Here is a 13,850-nt window from a genome sequence, read left to right on the forward strand (position 1 = left end):
ACTTACGTCTACCTCTAAGGACTCTACTTTACAATTTTTAGCGGCAGAGGCCCACGGGAAGACCCTACAGGAAGACCTCTGGTTCCCTAATAAGAGTCTCTACAGATCCAAAAAATTCAACCCATTGCTCAAGGGCCCATGTGAAGTCTGGGACAAACTAGGAACATCCTTGGCCCCCACGCCGTCCCCATCGACCCCTTTAAATTTAATCAACAAGATCCTGGGAAAACCAATAAACGACACCATTAGAAGCATGTGGAGAGGCACGGCCTCACTGAAAATAAAAGATTTACAGGCCCAGATACATAAAGAAACTTCCGACATAGTAAAGACCCTGCTACCTCAAGCCCAATTATCCTTCATACAAAGGGCCCACATAATGCAAACGATAGAGGAATTCAAGAAAAAACATAGCTCCACACGACCAGACACCTCATTTGAAAAACTCCTCAAACAAGATCCCCCTATCAGCAAAGCAATAGCCCTACTTTGCAAAAAAATTATTGTACCCCCAGAAATATACAAACCAAATTTCCTAATCTCGTGGGAAAAAGAGTTGAACATCTCCCTCTCCTCGTCTGACACTAAAGTAATCCTACAAAACGCATTTGGCGCCTCCCCATGTGTCTTACTACAAGAAAGCCATTATAAGATCTTGGTCCGCTGGTACAAGACTCCGCAATGGCTATACGCTTACAAATTAGCCCAGCACGACAGGTGTTGGAGGTGCGATACAGGAGTTGGCTCCTTCAGACACATTTGGTGGGAGTGCTCGAAAATTGTCACTTTCTGGAAGGAAATAGAGAAAACATTACAACAATTAAAACCAGGTTTCTCGCTAACAGCAGATATAGTACTCCTATGGAGACCTACCTCAACTTTCCACCCACTAAGAGATAAACTGGTGACATTTCTCCTTGATGCAGCTAAAGCCCTGATACCAACCCTATGGCTACAGAACCCCCCCCCCCCCCCCCCCCGCTAGCTACACACAGTGGAAAATAAAAGTAGACTCCATATGCAACATGGAAGAACTAGCTAGTTGGAACAGAGGGTCTCATGATAGGTTCAGGAGGGTATGGACCCCTTGGAGGCGGATAAAACATTGAGGAACACATTGTAATATAAAATTGCATATCTAGGCAATAAATGACTGGAACAGTAGTAGTGCTCCCCTCTTCTTAGAGGACCACGCTTCTATGGAAAGAGACCCCGGACGCTGAGGATGATATTTAAGGAACAAACCGCGCAGTAGAGCTCGACAGGAATCAGAGCCCCAAATACGTTGAAAAAGGACAGGAAAAGCAATGGTTCATAAGGGATCCATTAGAACCCTGGCCCCGGCTTGGTTGGACAGAGACGTCGCAGCGGAGAGAAGTAAGTGACAAACACTTTCAACTTAACTCCGCACATATCACCTTCCCTATTCCCCCCCCCCCTCCCCTCCCTCCCCACCCCTACAACCACTAAGGTTGTCTTCTGTTAATTACATGTTTATTCTGATACTTCACGTCTCCCCCCCTTTCGGCTCCAGATTCCACCCGCAGCAACAAACTTCGACCCCAGCCTCTGAGTTGACTAACATGACAAACTAGACTGTATGAGACCTGTTTGTTGGTGGGGAGAGTGACATGGGATTTCTCCCTGCGAGGAGACAAATTATTTAAAATTGTTTAACCTGTTTAAACCTTTAAAATACCAATAAAAATCTGATTTTAAAAAAAATAAGTAAAAGTACCAAAATCTAAAAAAAATAAATAAAAATATATAAACTTGGTATCGCAGTAATCGTGCTGATCCAGTTAGGAAAAATATCATGTTATTTTTGCTGAATCAAGAACAAAACTCGAAAACAATAGCGGATTTCCAGACATTTTATCCCCGACCCCCCCCCCCCCCCAAAAAAAAAAAATATAATAATAATAAAATATATATAATAAAAGTTCTACAAGCCATTATATGTTCCCCAGGGTGCTGCTATTACAAAATACAACTTGTCTCAAATAAAACAAGCCATCATACAGCTATGTCAACGCGTTATGGCTCTTGGAGTGTGCTGATGAAAATTACTTAGTGACCAGACTATTTTGTGCCTTAAGGACTAAGGGGTTAAGGGCTTTATACTGCTCACAAGGGAATCTCTGGTATCACTGCAGTTTTCCCTCCATTCAAATCTTCCTTGCCGATTCCATTTAACACAGATCCAAATGGCGCCTGACATAACCCACTGACTTTTAGTGACATCTGATGAGGTTTCTGTCCCTTGGAGAGTAGGGTAGTCCTGCATGCTGCGCTAGTCTGTTGAGGCTCCGAACATAAACCAAGGCTACAGTCACACTTGAGCAACTATCGTGATAGTTGGCCAGAAAATTCACTGACGTGTGAAAACAACAGTCCTTCATTTGCTTTTACGCAAAACGCTTGTTCATTAATGTCCGCTAACCTATGGTTCATTGGGAACTAAAGCGACTGGTGACTGAATTATCACTAGTCACCCTGATGGTTGCCATGTTTACACAGAATAACCATCGCTGGTATTTGCTCAACTTCCCTGTAAGTCAATGGTAAAGGTAAAGTCCCCTGGTGCAAGCACAGAGTCATGACGGACTCCTAGGGTGATGTCACATTGTGACACGATGTCACATTGTGACGTTTTCTTGGCAGACTGTTTTTGTGGGGTGCTTTGCCATTGCCTTCTCATCTTTTACACCCCCCCCCCCCCAGCAAGCTGGGTACTCATTTTACAGACCTCAGAAGGATTGGAGGCTGAGTCAACCTTCTGCTGCCCTAACACTCTGCGCCACGCGAGGCTCATCAAGTCAATGACCAACCTTTAAATAGGTCTTGCAACATGACCAAAGATGTAAGCCAAACCAGAATCTTCTCCAGAAGGTAAAAGGCATCTATATCATCATTTTAAAGTTTAGCCCCTCATCAGTACAGCGTAGGGTCTTGTTGGCTGGGTAAGAGGCCTGTGACATGGGTCAGGAAGGGTACAGATTCTCTTTGTGTAAAGTGCCAAGTATGTGTGAGAAGACTTAAGGACCTTTCTTGCAGGACGGAATTATTCCACAGGACACAGCCAAATCGGCAGTTGTGGAATTCCACACCAAAATCTGTGGGTCTAAGCGCAGGTTTTAAGCAAGTCTTTAATTCTGCATCAAAATCTGAAGGGAGTCTGCGAATTTTCGTGTGATATTCACCACGGCTTGCGGTGTGTCGTCCGACCTATTCCACCCCCTATTGACCATTTTCCCATTAGATGAAGCCAATGACACTCCAGTACTAGCTGTCAGAAAACTAGTACCATCATTCCCAGCACAAAAATGTAAAAACGCACTTTTGGCATATTTCTCTAAGGCAATGTTCAGATCTGCGTTAGGAACTTCCATCTCAGATCCAGCACAAAATGCCTGCATGAAGGACTAATTCATTCAGTAAAATTCTGGACAGCGGAACGAAGACAATTAGACTCAATGAGGTCTGTTTAGCGCCGTTCCATCATAAGACTCATTCCCCTTTATTTCTCAGTTATTGGAGCAGGAAAATGGAACCCTCGAATGCAAATGTGAACATAGCCTAAAATTAGACACTCTTGTTTTTTGTCACTCAACCATCTCGTTTATAGTAGTTACGGTGGGACTGAAAGGCTTTCATGGATCCTTAGAAGTTGTCCATAGACTTCAGTTGGTAGAACCCACCATGAGGGCTCGTGCAAATAGTCCAATTACAGTTCTGTGCAAGATCCAAGTTGTATGGAGATGCAACATAGTATCCAAATAAAGCGGATGGTTCTACTGTATCTACATAATGCTTCTAGGGAAAATCCTTCCACAATACAGTACAAATTCAACAGAATTCAAATGGCAGGGGTAAAATCTGCTGCAGATAGCACCTACATGTAAACGCACACCAATACAAGAACTGTTGCGCATAACAACCAATCACAGAGCAGCTTTCATTTTTCAAGAGCATTACAAGGGACATATTCATCATTAATCAGCCGAGCTGATTAACTGCTATGGGCAACAGCTTTTGTTTTAGACAGCTTCATAAATTTGCCCCTATGTCTGTTCAGCCATTACACCTCTTATCAAAGTGGACTGTACCCGTCACGTCAAGATACGACCACCAAACAGGCGTTAGTCTCAGTGTGCCACAAACGTACAAAAGTAAAGATAGAGACTCACCTGTTTAGGGAACTAGCACTACAACGCTCCCGCAGCAACACTTTTGTCAAATCCAGCCGCCCAGTCCTGGCGGTTCGGCAAATATAATCAAAAGAAACAGAGAACTTGATTGACTTAAGAAGAAAGTGTCCTGCTTTATTAAACAAGTGCCACAAACGTACTCAGCTGAGCAGCATGCATTGATTGATTGATTAAATGAACCCTTTCAACGGCCAATGTCAAAGGGCTTTAGGAATAAGTCTGGTGAAGGAAGGGATTGATAAAATCCTGGATTCAAAAACTGGTGAAGAATCAAGCAGATGACAAATTAATGGAGGGTCGCTGTCAACAAGATGGCGCAACATATCAGGCATCTAAAACAAGCGGGAGGGAAGCTAAAACGTTATTTAGATGACCTATTAATTTTGAAAACTGAGCGCCAAGATCACCAGGCCAGATGCCACCCGCTATCCTATCACGTTTACTGAAGAGCTGTGTATATAGAAATAAGACGCAAACAATTGTCACCCTCAAAGATGAGACATGAGGAGGGTGTCACACTACAGATGACTTCACCAATATGCAGACTCACATACAGAAAGAAGTACCTGGATGCCAGAGGGGTCATATCCAGACGATGCTCCAGGTAAATACGCAACAATGTTCATAGGGAACCAACAAAAATAGCAAAGTTATTGAGGCACATCTGGGTTTCCTAGCGAGAGAATCAATCTGCACAAAACCATATAGAACCATCAAGATTGTGTGTGCAGCAAACAGGCTTTATTCTAAAATAATGTTGATCCAGAGGAAGGCAAAACCTCCCATGAGGTAGAAGCCAAATTTTCATCATTTTCGCGGGTGAAATTCCTTCTGGACTCCAAGTCTGGCAATCAGAATAATCCCCGGATCACCGCCCCTTCTGAAGCTACTAGTGATATATATAGTATTGTATCTTTTAGTAAGTTTGCCATCACTAAGTCCTCAGGCAGAGAGTTCCATAGTCTCGCTGCTCTTACAGTAAAGAACCACCTTCTATGTCGGTGTAGAAACCTTCTTTTCTCTAGATGTAGAGGGCACCCCCTTGTTGCAGTCACAGTCCTGGGTATAAATAGATGATGGAGAGATCTCTGTATTGTCCCCTGATATAATTATATATAGTCATTAGTTCGCCCCTTAACAGTCTTTTTTTCTAAACTAATAATCCCAATTTTGATAACCTCTCTGGGTATTGTAGTCCGCCCATTCCATTTATTACTTTAGTTGCCACCTTTGTACCCGCTCAAGCTCTGATACGTCTTCCTTGAGTATCGGTGCCCAAAGCTGTCCACAATATTCCATGTGTGGTCTGACTAGTGACCTGTAAAGAGGAAGAACAATGTTCTCGTCATGTGCCCCTAGATCTCTTTTTATGCACCCCATGATCCTTTTTGCCTTGGCAGCAGCTGCCTGACATTAGTTGCTCAAGTTAAAGTAACAGTTAACTAAAATCCCCAAGTCCTTTTCCATGTCAATGTTCCACAGTGGTTTCCCATTTAGTGTGTAATGGTGACATCTACTTCCCTGCCCATGTGCAGAACCTTACATTTATCAGTGTGATCAGGCCGCATCCACACGGGCTACAAAACGCATGTATGTGAAACCCATGGTTTCCAATGGGTTCTTTCAGACTACAAAACATAGCTATGATTGTGTAGCCCATGTGACCGAAGGCCATATATACCACATTTGCCACTTTTCTGCCCAAACCCCCAACTCATCCAGATCCAATAGAATGCATTTTCCAGTCTAATCTGATACTTTCCACCCCAGAAGTGTTTGGATGCAGACGCTTTCTACTACTCTCACTGAATCATGAGGGAATCTAGACTGAAACATTGTGCAAAGCCCATAGATATCCAATGCCCACCTCAACCTAACTGTTTCTGCTCTGCCATGAGGCATTACGTTCGCTAGCACATGGCCATTCCAGTAAGATAACCACAGACAGACATAATTATTTTTAAGCTCCTGGAAACATTGACATCAGACGCTGGGAGTTAGAGGGAGTGGGTAGAGCTTTATGATGATGCATGAATGTATCAAGAAGGATCCATTGGATGCGGTTGGCGGCCAGACGTGGAACAACGACGCTATGAATTTAAAATGTTGGAGTGTTCAGTATACCTGGAGAGGTTTCTAATGAGTCCATGTCAGGCTGCAGCTAATTCACTTGTGACAGTAAGTACTGGAATACTTAATACAACCTGTATACCGAGTATTAGTTATAATGACACAAAACGAATTGCTGTCTGAAGAGCATGCAAATAAGATGGGGTCTGCTGCAAAGCTTACATTTCTCAGCGCAGACTGTTGAAGATTGGAATGGTCCCCATCATCAAGTGACTGCTGCATGGTGGCTGTTCATCAGGGTCACATGCAATATTTTTGTAACTAAATATTGCATTTCGTAGGTTGTGAAATTGACCAAGTTGTCCAATAATAAAAGGTATGTTTGTCATGGGGATCTGCTCATTCAATAATTGTTCCGTCCAGAGGCCACTTGGCAAACACACCCGACATGAAGCTAAAGCGACCCTTCGCGCCCAAGACGGAATTTGTCCCGCGCCTGGAGAGGTGCAGTAATCTTACCATCTGCAGCTCTCTCCACCATTTGCCAGCCTTGCTTCTGTCTGCCAAGACGGTGCCACTGCTTCTCTTACTACTGGATGCACATGGTGTACTGCTAGTGCCAGCCTATGTACCCTATTACCTGAAATGATCAGCATTCAAAAAATCATTAAAATGGGCGAAAATGAACAGGTATCGTACAAAGTAGACATGGCGAACGACTGAATGAGGATTTGTTTGCTCATCGTTTGTTTTCAGTAGGCATAAGAATTAGTGTTTGTTTGAATTTCGTTCTGCCTAAACAGCCATCGGTCAGTTGTTCAAAGGGAGGAGCGATCGTGTATCAAAGTATGGCTTTGTGCGCCACAAAACATTCTGTGATAAGCTGCCGACTGACAAAAGCTGGTATTTAATACCCTCACAAAGTGCTCTACTATTGGCTGTTAAAGCATGGGATGATCAGAAGGACGCTGCTTTGAGGGAATATTCGAAGGAGTGAACTTTAAAGGCGTGTTTGCTCAGTTGCACATCCATCCCCATTTACAGCCTGCAGTAGCGTCCTGTATGCGGGTACCTTACCCCTCTCTTGCGGTTAATAGATATGTTGAAGTACCCCTGAACGTAGCTGCTTCGACATGCAAATACTTCATTCGGTCGCCTGGAAGACTACCAATATTACACTTGACAGACCTAGCCACAGTGGTGGAGCAAACCCAAGTCTGCCTAAAGCAGAAAGGCCGAGTGACTGGAATTGAGATGCAGCCAACCACTTCGATGCTCCTACCAATCAGCATTATGAAGTCTCCATTTCTGTTGTGAAAACAGAACATACACCATTTTTCTGCGCATTTGCACACCTAAAAAGTCCCCAAAGAAGTAAATGGATGATGCACCAATGAATGCCATTCATCCTACCATAGAAGCTTTCACACAGGAAACCGCTATATTGGATTGGTGTTTTGCAATATTGTCACTTGAAATACAAGCCCTAGCTGCATAAAGAATAACAAATACATCACCTAAGAGGCACTGGCCGGCTCCGGCGCACATCTTCTCTGCATCTCCGGCACTTGTCTTCAGTCAAGGCTTCCTGATCAGGAGTTTGAAAAACCCTACCTCCAGGAAGTGCTGGCTCTGATTGGTTCTTGAGCGCCGCGGCTCAGCCAATCAGTCACTCATTGGCTCTCGAATGCTGCAGCTCAGCCAATCAGAGGCAGTGTTTCCCAGAGAAGGGGTTTTTCAAACTCCTGACCAGGAAGCCTTACCTGAAGACAAGTGCCAAGGACCTGCAGAGGATACGTACACTGTAGTCTGACAACACCTCTTAAGTGTATTTTTTTTTTATGCACATAGGGTGTATTTCAGGGCTTTTACAGTAGGATTACCTACTGTAAAAGTTGCATTGCACCGCACGAAAACCGCATTTTCATATGATCGAACAGAAAGCAATGGTCCTTAGGGACTCATGGGGACCAACAACCCCCCCCCCCCCCCTCCAGAGTGTGAAAGCAGCCTAAAGCTGCCTGCAATTCTGCATCAAAATCTGCACTTAGCCATGCAGATTTTTGTAGCAGCAAATTCTACTGCATCCAATAATTTTGCCCGTGTGAAAGAGCCCCAAGAATGAATTCCCGCACCGCAGCAGTTATTGCAGAAATTTATGCAACTGAAAGTCCGTTCCATGCAATGGAGTCTGTGGCAGATGTAGGGATTTCCGGAGCTCCAACTAAACGAATGAAATAGTCGCAAAAATTTCTGCAACAAATTTGTTGTGAATGCATGCCAGGGGCTAACACACAAGATATTAGGGTTGCCATATTCTCTGTAGGGCATCTGACGGAGCCTGGCATCGTGCAGAAGCCATTTGGCCCTCTAGTAAGAAACAGTGGCAGAGACGCTCAGTGGCATTAGGGTTGGGATAATAAGATTCAGAAAATAAACAAGCCCTTTAAAAACTGTTTGTGCCTCATAAATTCACAGGATTCCTGACACCTTATTGAAAACCATTTTTACTGACATCTGCTTTGCGTTTGCAAGTACAAGTCGTGCCTTCTACAAGACTGCTGGATACAACCACCTTTAGAGAGCCATGCCGGTGATTATATTTTTCCATTCATTATATGACTAGTCCCCCAAATATATATCAGCTGGTATTCCCTGGTTAGGCCGGTTTCACATCTGCGCCGGAACATCCAGCATCGCATGAAAATCGCAAGTTTGTGCGTTCCGATAAAATGAAGTCTTCATAGGGAAACATGGGCGATTTAAAAAAAAAAAAAAGGAGGGCAAAGGCAGAAAGATAGGACATGCCGCAAATTTTTTTTTCATGCAACATCACATAAGAGAAAACATCGCAAATGTGAAAGAAACCATTGAAAAGCATGGGTTTCATAAATCTGCGTTTTAACACGCTTTCGCATTGCACAATTTTATTGCCTGTGTGAAACTGGCCTTACTGATGATTAGAGGCTCCTGTCACACAGTTACAATGAAGGAGATGATAGCTCAGCCTCCTGACTATCATTACAGTCTGTAGTTTAATTTGGCTGAATATACAATACAAAAGCTAATGGCAGTGTCCTCCCAACAGACTGAGATGGTACTGGCTAGCTGCTTATGAGATGTTATGCCAATTACATTATGGAATTGATGGGATAGATTAGTGAAAGTGAGCAGGGAGCAATCTCAACATCAAGATGGTGTTGGATAAGCATCAGACAGGAAGCTGCACTGCAGGGAAGTCGCTGCATTATACATAGACATTGAGTGTGCAAGGATGGAAAAAAAATTGGATGTTTTCACTGAAGTGGATCTTTACATTTATTTTTTGTATATATTTGAGGATATTAACTACAAACTTTAGTACGCGCTTGCCGTTTCCTCCATGCAGCATGCACCATGTGATTAGAGTTCATCTTCACAGACTGTTACAAAAGTACATGCTCCTTAAAACAAACATCCGAGTGTCATACTGATGTGTTTGCACAGGTACTTTCAAACTTTCAGGTGTCCCCAGGCTGCGGTCCTTTCAGACAGGATGATTTTCAGGCGCTTAAAAGGGGTTTTCTGAGACCCCCCCCCCCCCCCAAACATTGGTGGCATTGGGGAGGACACATAGGGGTAAAAAAAAACACCACAAACCTAATATTTACATTTCGCTGTGGACTGCTCCAATGGTAATGTGGGTTTTACTCACAAGAGTGCGGAGGCTAGAAGAGACATCATTACTTACATCCCGTAAACTTGCCTCGGGGCTTGTACATTAAAATCCCATATGACAGGTTTACTGGATGTCACCAGGCCAGATGCAGCGGCGCAGGAATAGAGGGGCAGTTCAGCGCCAGTTAGTATATTCCTTTTATATAGTTTTGGGTACGGGGAGCCCAAAACTATATAAAAGTAATAAGTTGGAAAACGACCTTAAGCTCCCAGTCGTCCCAGCAATGATCATTCCTGTGCTTTCACACAGCTCAATGGCTGGGAGTCGGGCAGACAGAAGATCGTTCTGGCATTCTGCTTCACAGTAAACAGGCAGATGATGACCGGACGCCCGTTTACACAGACTGATCGTTGTTTGATTTTTATGCCTGCAAAAACTGGACGAACAATAAGCGAACGTAAAACCTATATGTCCTTCAGTTGCTGGCAGCTGTTACACTGAAGGATTATTGTTCAGATTCCCATGATCCAGCGAGAATCTGAACGATATTCATTCCATGTAAAAGGGTTAAAGCCAATACCCAAAACTTGATAAGGGAGCACAAGGCGTGCAAATTCAGGCTGGCTATTATGGAGACACAACAAAGGGAAGGCGGGGGCGCCGCGGGACCAGGGAAGGCGGGGGCGCCGCGGGACCAGGGAAGGCGGGGGCGCCGCGGGACCAGGGAAGGCGGGGGCGCCGCGGGACCAGGGAAGGCGGGGGCGCCGCGGGACCAGGGAAGGCGGGGGCGCCGCGGGACCAGGGAAGGCGGGGGCGCCGCGGGACCAGGGAAGGCGGGGGCGCCGCGGGACCAGGGAAGGCGGGGGCGCCGCGGGACCAGGGAAGGCGGGGGCGCCGCGGGACCAGGGAAGGCGGGGGCGCCGCGGGACCAGGGAAGGCGGGGGCGCCGCGGGACCAGGGAAGGCGGGGGCGCCGCGGGACCAGGGAAGGCGGGGGCGCCGCGGGACCAGGGAAGGCGGGGGCGCCGCGGGACCAGGGAAGGCGGGGGCGCCGCGGGACCAGGGAAGGCGGGGGCGCCGCGGGACCAGGGAAGGCGGGGGCGCCGCGGGACCAGGGAAGGCGGGGGCGCCGCGGGACCAAGGAGGCAGCTCTCATGCGCAGTCCGTCAGGAGGCCTACCCACTATCAATGGGGGTCCTTTTTTTGCCAATAAATTGAAATCCCCTGCCCTAACCCCAAGTCTCATCTGCTACTTCAATAGGACTCAGCCTGCAGTAGCATTCCCGGCCTCTGCATAATATATAGTTCTGTCTGCTCTCCGTAGCAAAAAACACCTAGAAGTGGGACAAACCCTTTACGTTTTCCGCTTACGTTATGCCAGAACCACTCGTGCTGATTAGCCATGAATAGGGTATCCAGTTTTCCACAAGATAGAGAAATTGTAAAACGAGGTGTGCAATAAACACTCATTAAAGAGGCTGGTAAAAGGAATTGTAGCCAATTTTATTCTAAACACACGTCAAGCTTACAGTGAGGTGGGATGTGTAAGATGCCGTATATATTATATCAGATGAATCACAGTTATGTTCTCAATAGAACCCGGAGTCCTGAGCTGCCCAGTTTGGTGCCTGCAAGAAAAAAAAAAATGAACTTGTAGGATGACATGAAGCACAATGCAGATAGTTGACGCTCATTTGCATTATACATTTTTGCTAATCGTTACTGCTACCCCTCCTAATTGGGTCCAGGAAGATTTGGGTGGGGTATTCTTCAGTGTATAGCATTTCTCTCTGCAGCCGACAGCCGTTACCACGGAACAGACCTTTCGCAGCCCTAGTGATCAGACGCTTGCCACCTAAAGGGAGCAATGTCAGTTTTGGGAACACCATTTTCAGTACCGAAATAGGCCACAACACCCAAGGTGTTAACCAAACCTTGAACCTCAACTCTTAACATACACTGACCTGTTCATGCCAAAAGTCATAGGACAGGAACAAATATTGTGTAAGACCACCTGTAGCCCGACGAAGTGCAGCAACTCAACATGGCATCAATTCCACAAGACGTCTGGAGGGATGTTGAGTTGTGCCGTCTGGATAGGCACCACACCACCTCACAGCAGTATGAAACTACCACCAGCCTGCAAAGTGCCTTGTTGATAGTTGGTGTCCATGGCTTCATGGGGTCTGCACCACACATGAACCCTACCATCAGCCTGAACCAATTCGTACTGCGATTCATCAAAGCACACCACATGTTGCCATTCCTCTAAGGTCTAGTACGCAACCTCCTGAGCCCATGTGAGGTGCTGTGTCTGGTGTTAAAAGTACTCTGAAGGGTCTTCTGTTCCCATATCCCATGACCTGTGGAATGTGCATTAAATGGGGATGGGATTTCTAATGGAGTTACTAGTCACTTCACACAGGCAAATCTAGCAAAGTTGCTTTTGGTCAAAGCCATTAAGCATCTAGGGTGGGCACTGTGGGTGGAAATGCCTTATATGATATATTCCTGGTACACGCGTCACACTGTAGTTTGTTAAATGCCCGCACAATTTTGGAAATGGAAGGTACCACCCGTCTGGAACACCCCATTATGCCACGTTCACACTTTGATAATTCACATCGCCTAACCATGAGCACCCTGGCCGGTGTTAAACCTCATTCACAAATTAACACATCACAACTTATACAGGTGCGGCCACCTTTAAGCCGCCGCCTGAGGAAACTCCACTTCATCATTATTACACTGCACTGCTATCCCATGACTTTTGGCATGTCTGTGTATTCGCATTAAGAATGGGAGATAAGGTTGAGTCAGTAGCTGCAGATGGTGGAGTATGACCCCAGCGAGAGACTGCTTTAATCAGGTGTACCGTAAATATCTTTCCAGCACAGTGCCAGCATCATCCAGGGACTTGCGGGACAAGCACCTCCATGTTGTTCACTTTGCTCTTTGCACAATGAATAAAGGAGAATGCCCCTGTGCAGAAGACTAAAGAGTCACTTTGTCCTTGTGCTTGGTGGCGGCCCCTGCAGTTGGACCTGCACAATCAGCAAGTGAAGGTGTATCCTAGCAATATACCATTACTTTTTATGGCTGCAGTACTCCCTTTAAACACCTTAAAAGGGTTTTCCCGGGAAGAATACAACTGATGATCTATCCTCAGGATAGGTCATCAATAGTTGATCAGTTGGGGTCCGTCGCTCAGGCCCCTGACCGATCAGCTGATTGTGCATCCGCTTACAGTGCCGCAATTACACAGTTGTAAGTCTCTGCTCTGACTGTGCTTGTAACTGCAGGTATGGATTGTGGCGATTCCAATGACAGCCGTGTCTGTAGTTACAAGCGCCCGGCACTACACAGAGGTCGGCGTGGAGACTTCCGCTCCAACCCCTGTATAATTGTGGCACTATCAGTGGGCGCACAATCTGCTGATTGGTTGGGGTCCCAAGCCAATCAACTATTGATGACCTATCCTGAGGACAGGTCATCAATATTTTCCCTGGAATATGACATTTAATTTCCAATGAATAGCAATTAGGAATGAATTCTATGTTTAATGTCCCCCATACTACAGCCTGGCATTTACCGCTCCGTGTAAGTACAAAGCACTGAAACCTGCCCTGTAGGAAGGCTTAGAAATGAATGGTGATGAGCTGCGGTACCTGGCATAGCCCACGGACAGTACTGGTAAGGAAAAAAAAAAAGAAAGTTGTATCGTCCAAGTTCAGAATAAAATGTAAGTTTGTGTCACCTCAGCTCTTGTGTTCTGGTTCATCTTCTTTTCTATATTCATGGCCAGCATCTGACTACGGAAGGCCAGACTCTTTGTCTTCTCGATGACTTGCTGATAGGGCGATACGGCATTGTTTCCCATTACGACATGACCCTAAAATAAAACGCGTGGCA

The 13,850-nt window shown here is 45.6% G+C and overlaps 1 protein-coding gene across 1 annotated transcript in view; it reads right to left on the reverse strand.

Annotated features, from left to right (window-relative positions):
* Positions 1 to 11,420: 11,420 nt before the first annotated feature.
* The window catches only part of EIF3E (eukaryotic translation initiation factor 3 subunit E), a 45,946-nt gene continuing 43,516 nt past the window's right edge, over positions 11,421 to 13,850 (reverse strand). The window contains exons 12-13 of the mRNA XM_066578084.1: positions 13,696 to 13,830; positions 11,421 to 11,566 (exon numbers count right to left, since the gene is read on the reverse strand). Of these exons, the coding sequence (XP_066434181.1) occupies positions 11,528 to 11,566; positions 13,696 to 13,830 (174 nt within the window). The 3' untranslated portion in view covers positions 11,421 to 11,527. The remainder of the gene's footprint in view (positions 11,567 to 13,695; positions 13,831 to 13,850) is intronic.

Source organism: Eleutherodactylus coqui, chromosome 9, assembly GCF_035609145.1.
Source record: "Eleutherodactylus coqui strain aEleCoq1 chromosome 9, aEleCoq1.hap1, whole genome shotgun sequence".
Taxonomy (NCBI): Eukaryota; Metazoa; Chordata; class Amphibia; order Anura; family Eleutherodactylidae; genus Eleutherodactylus; species Eleutherodactylus coqui.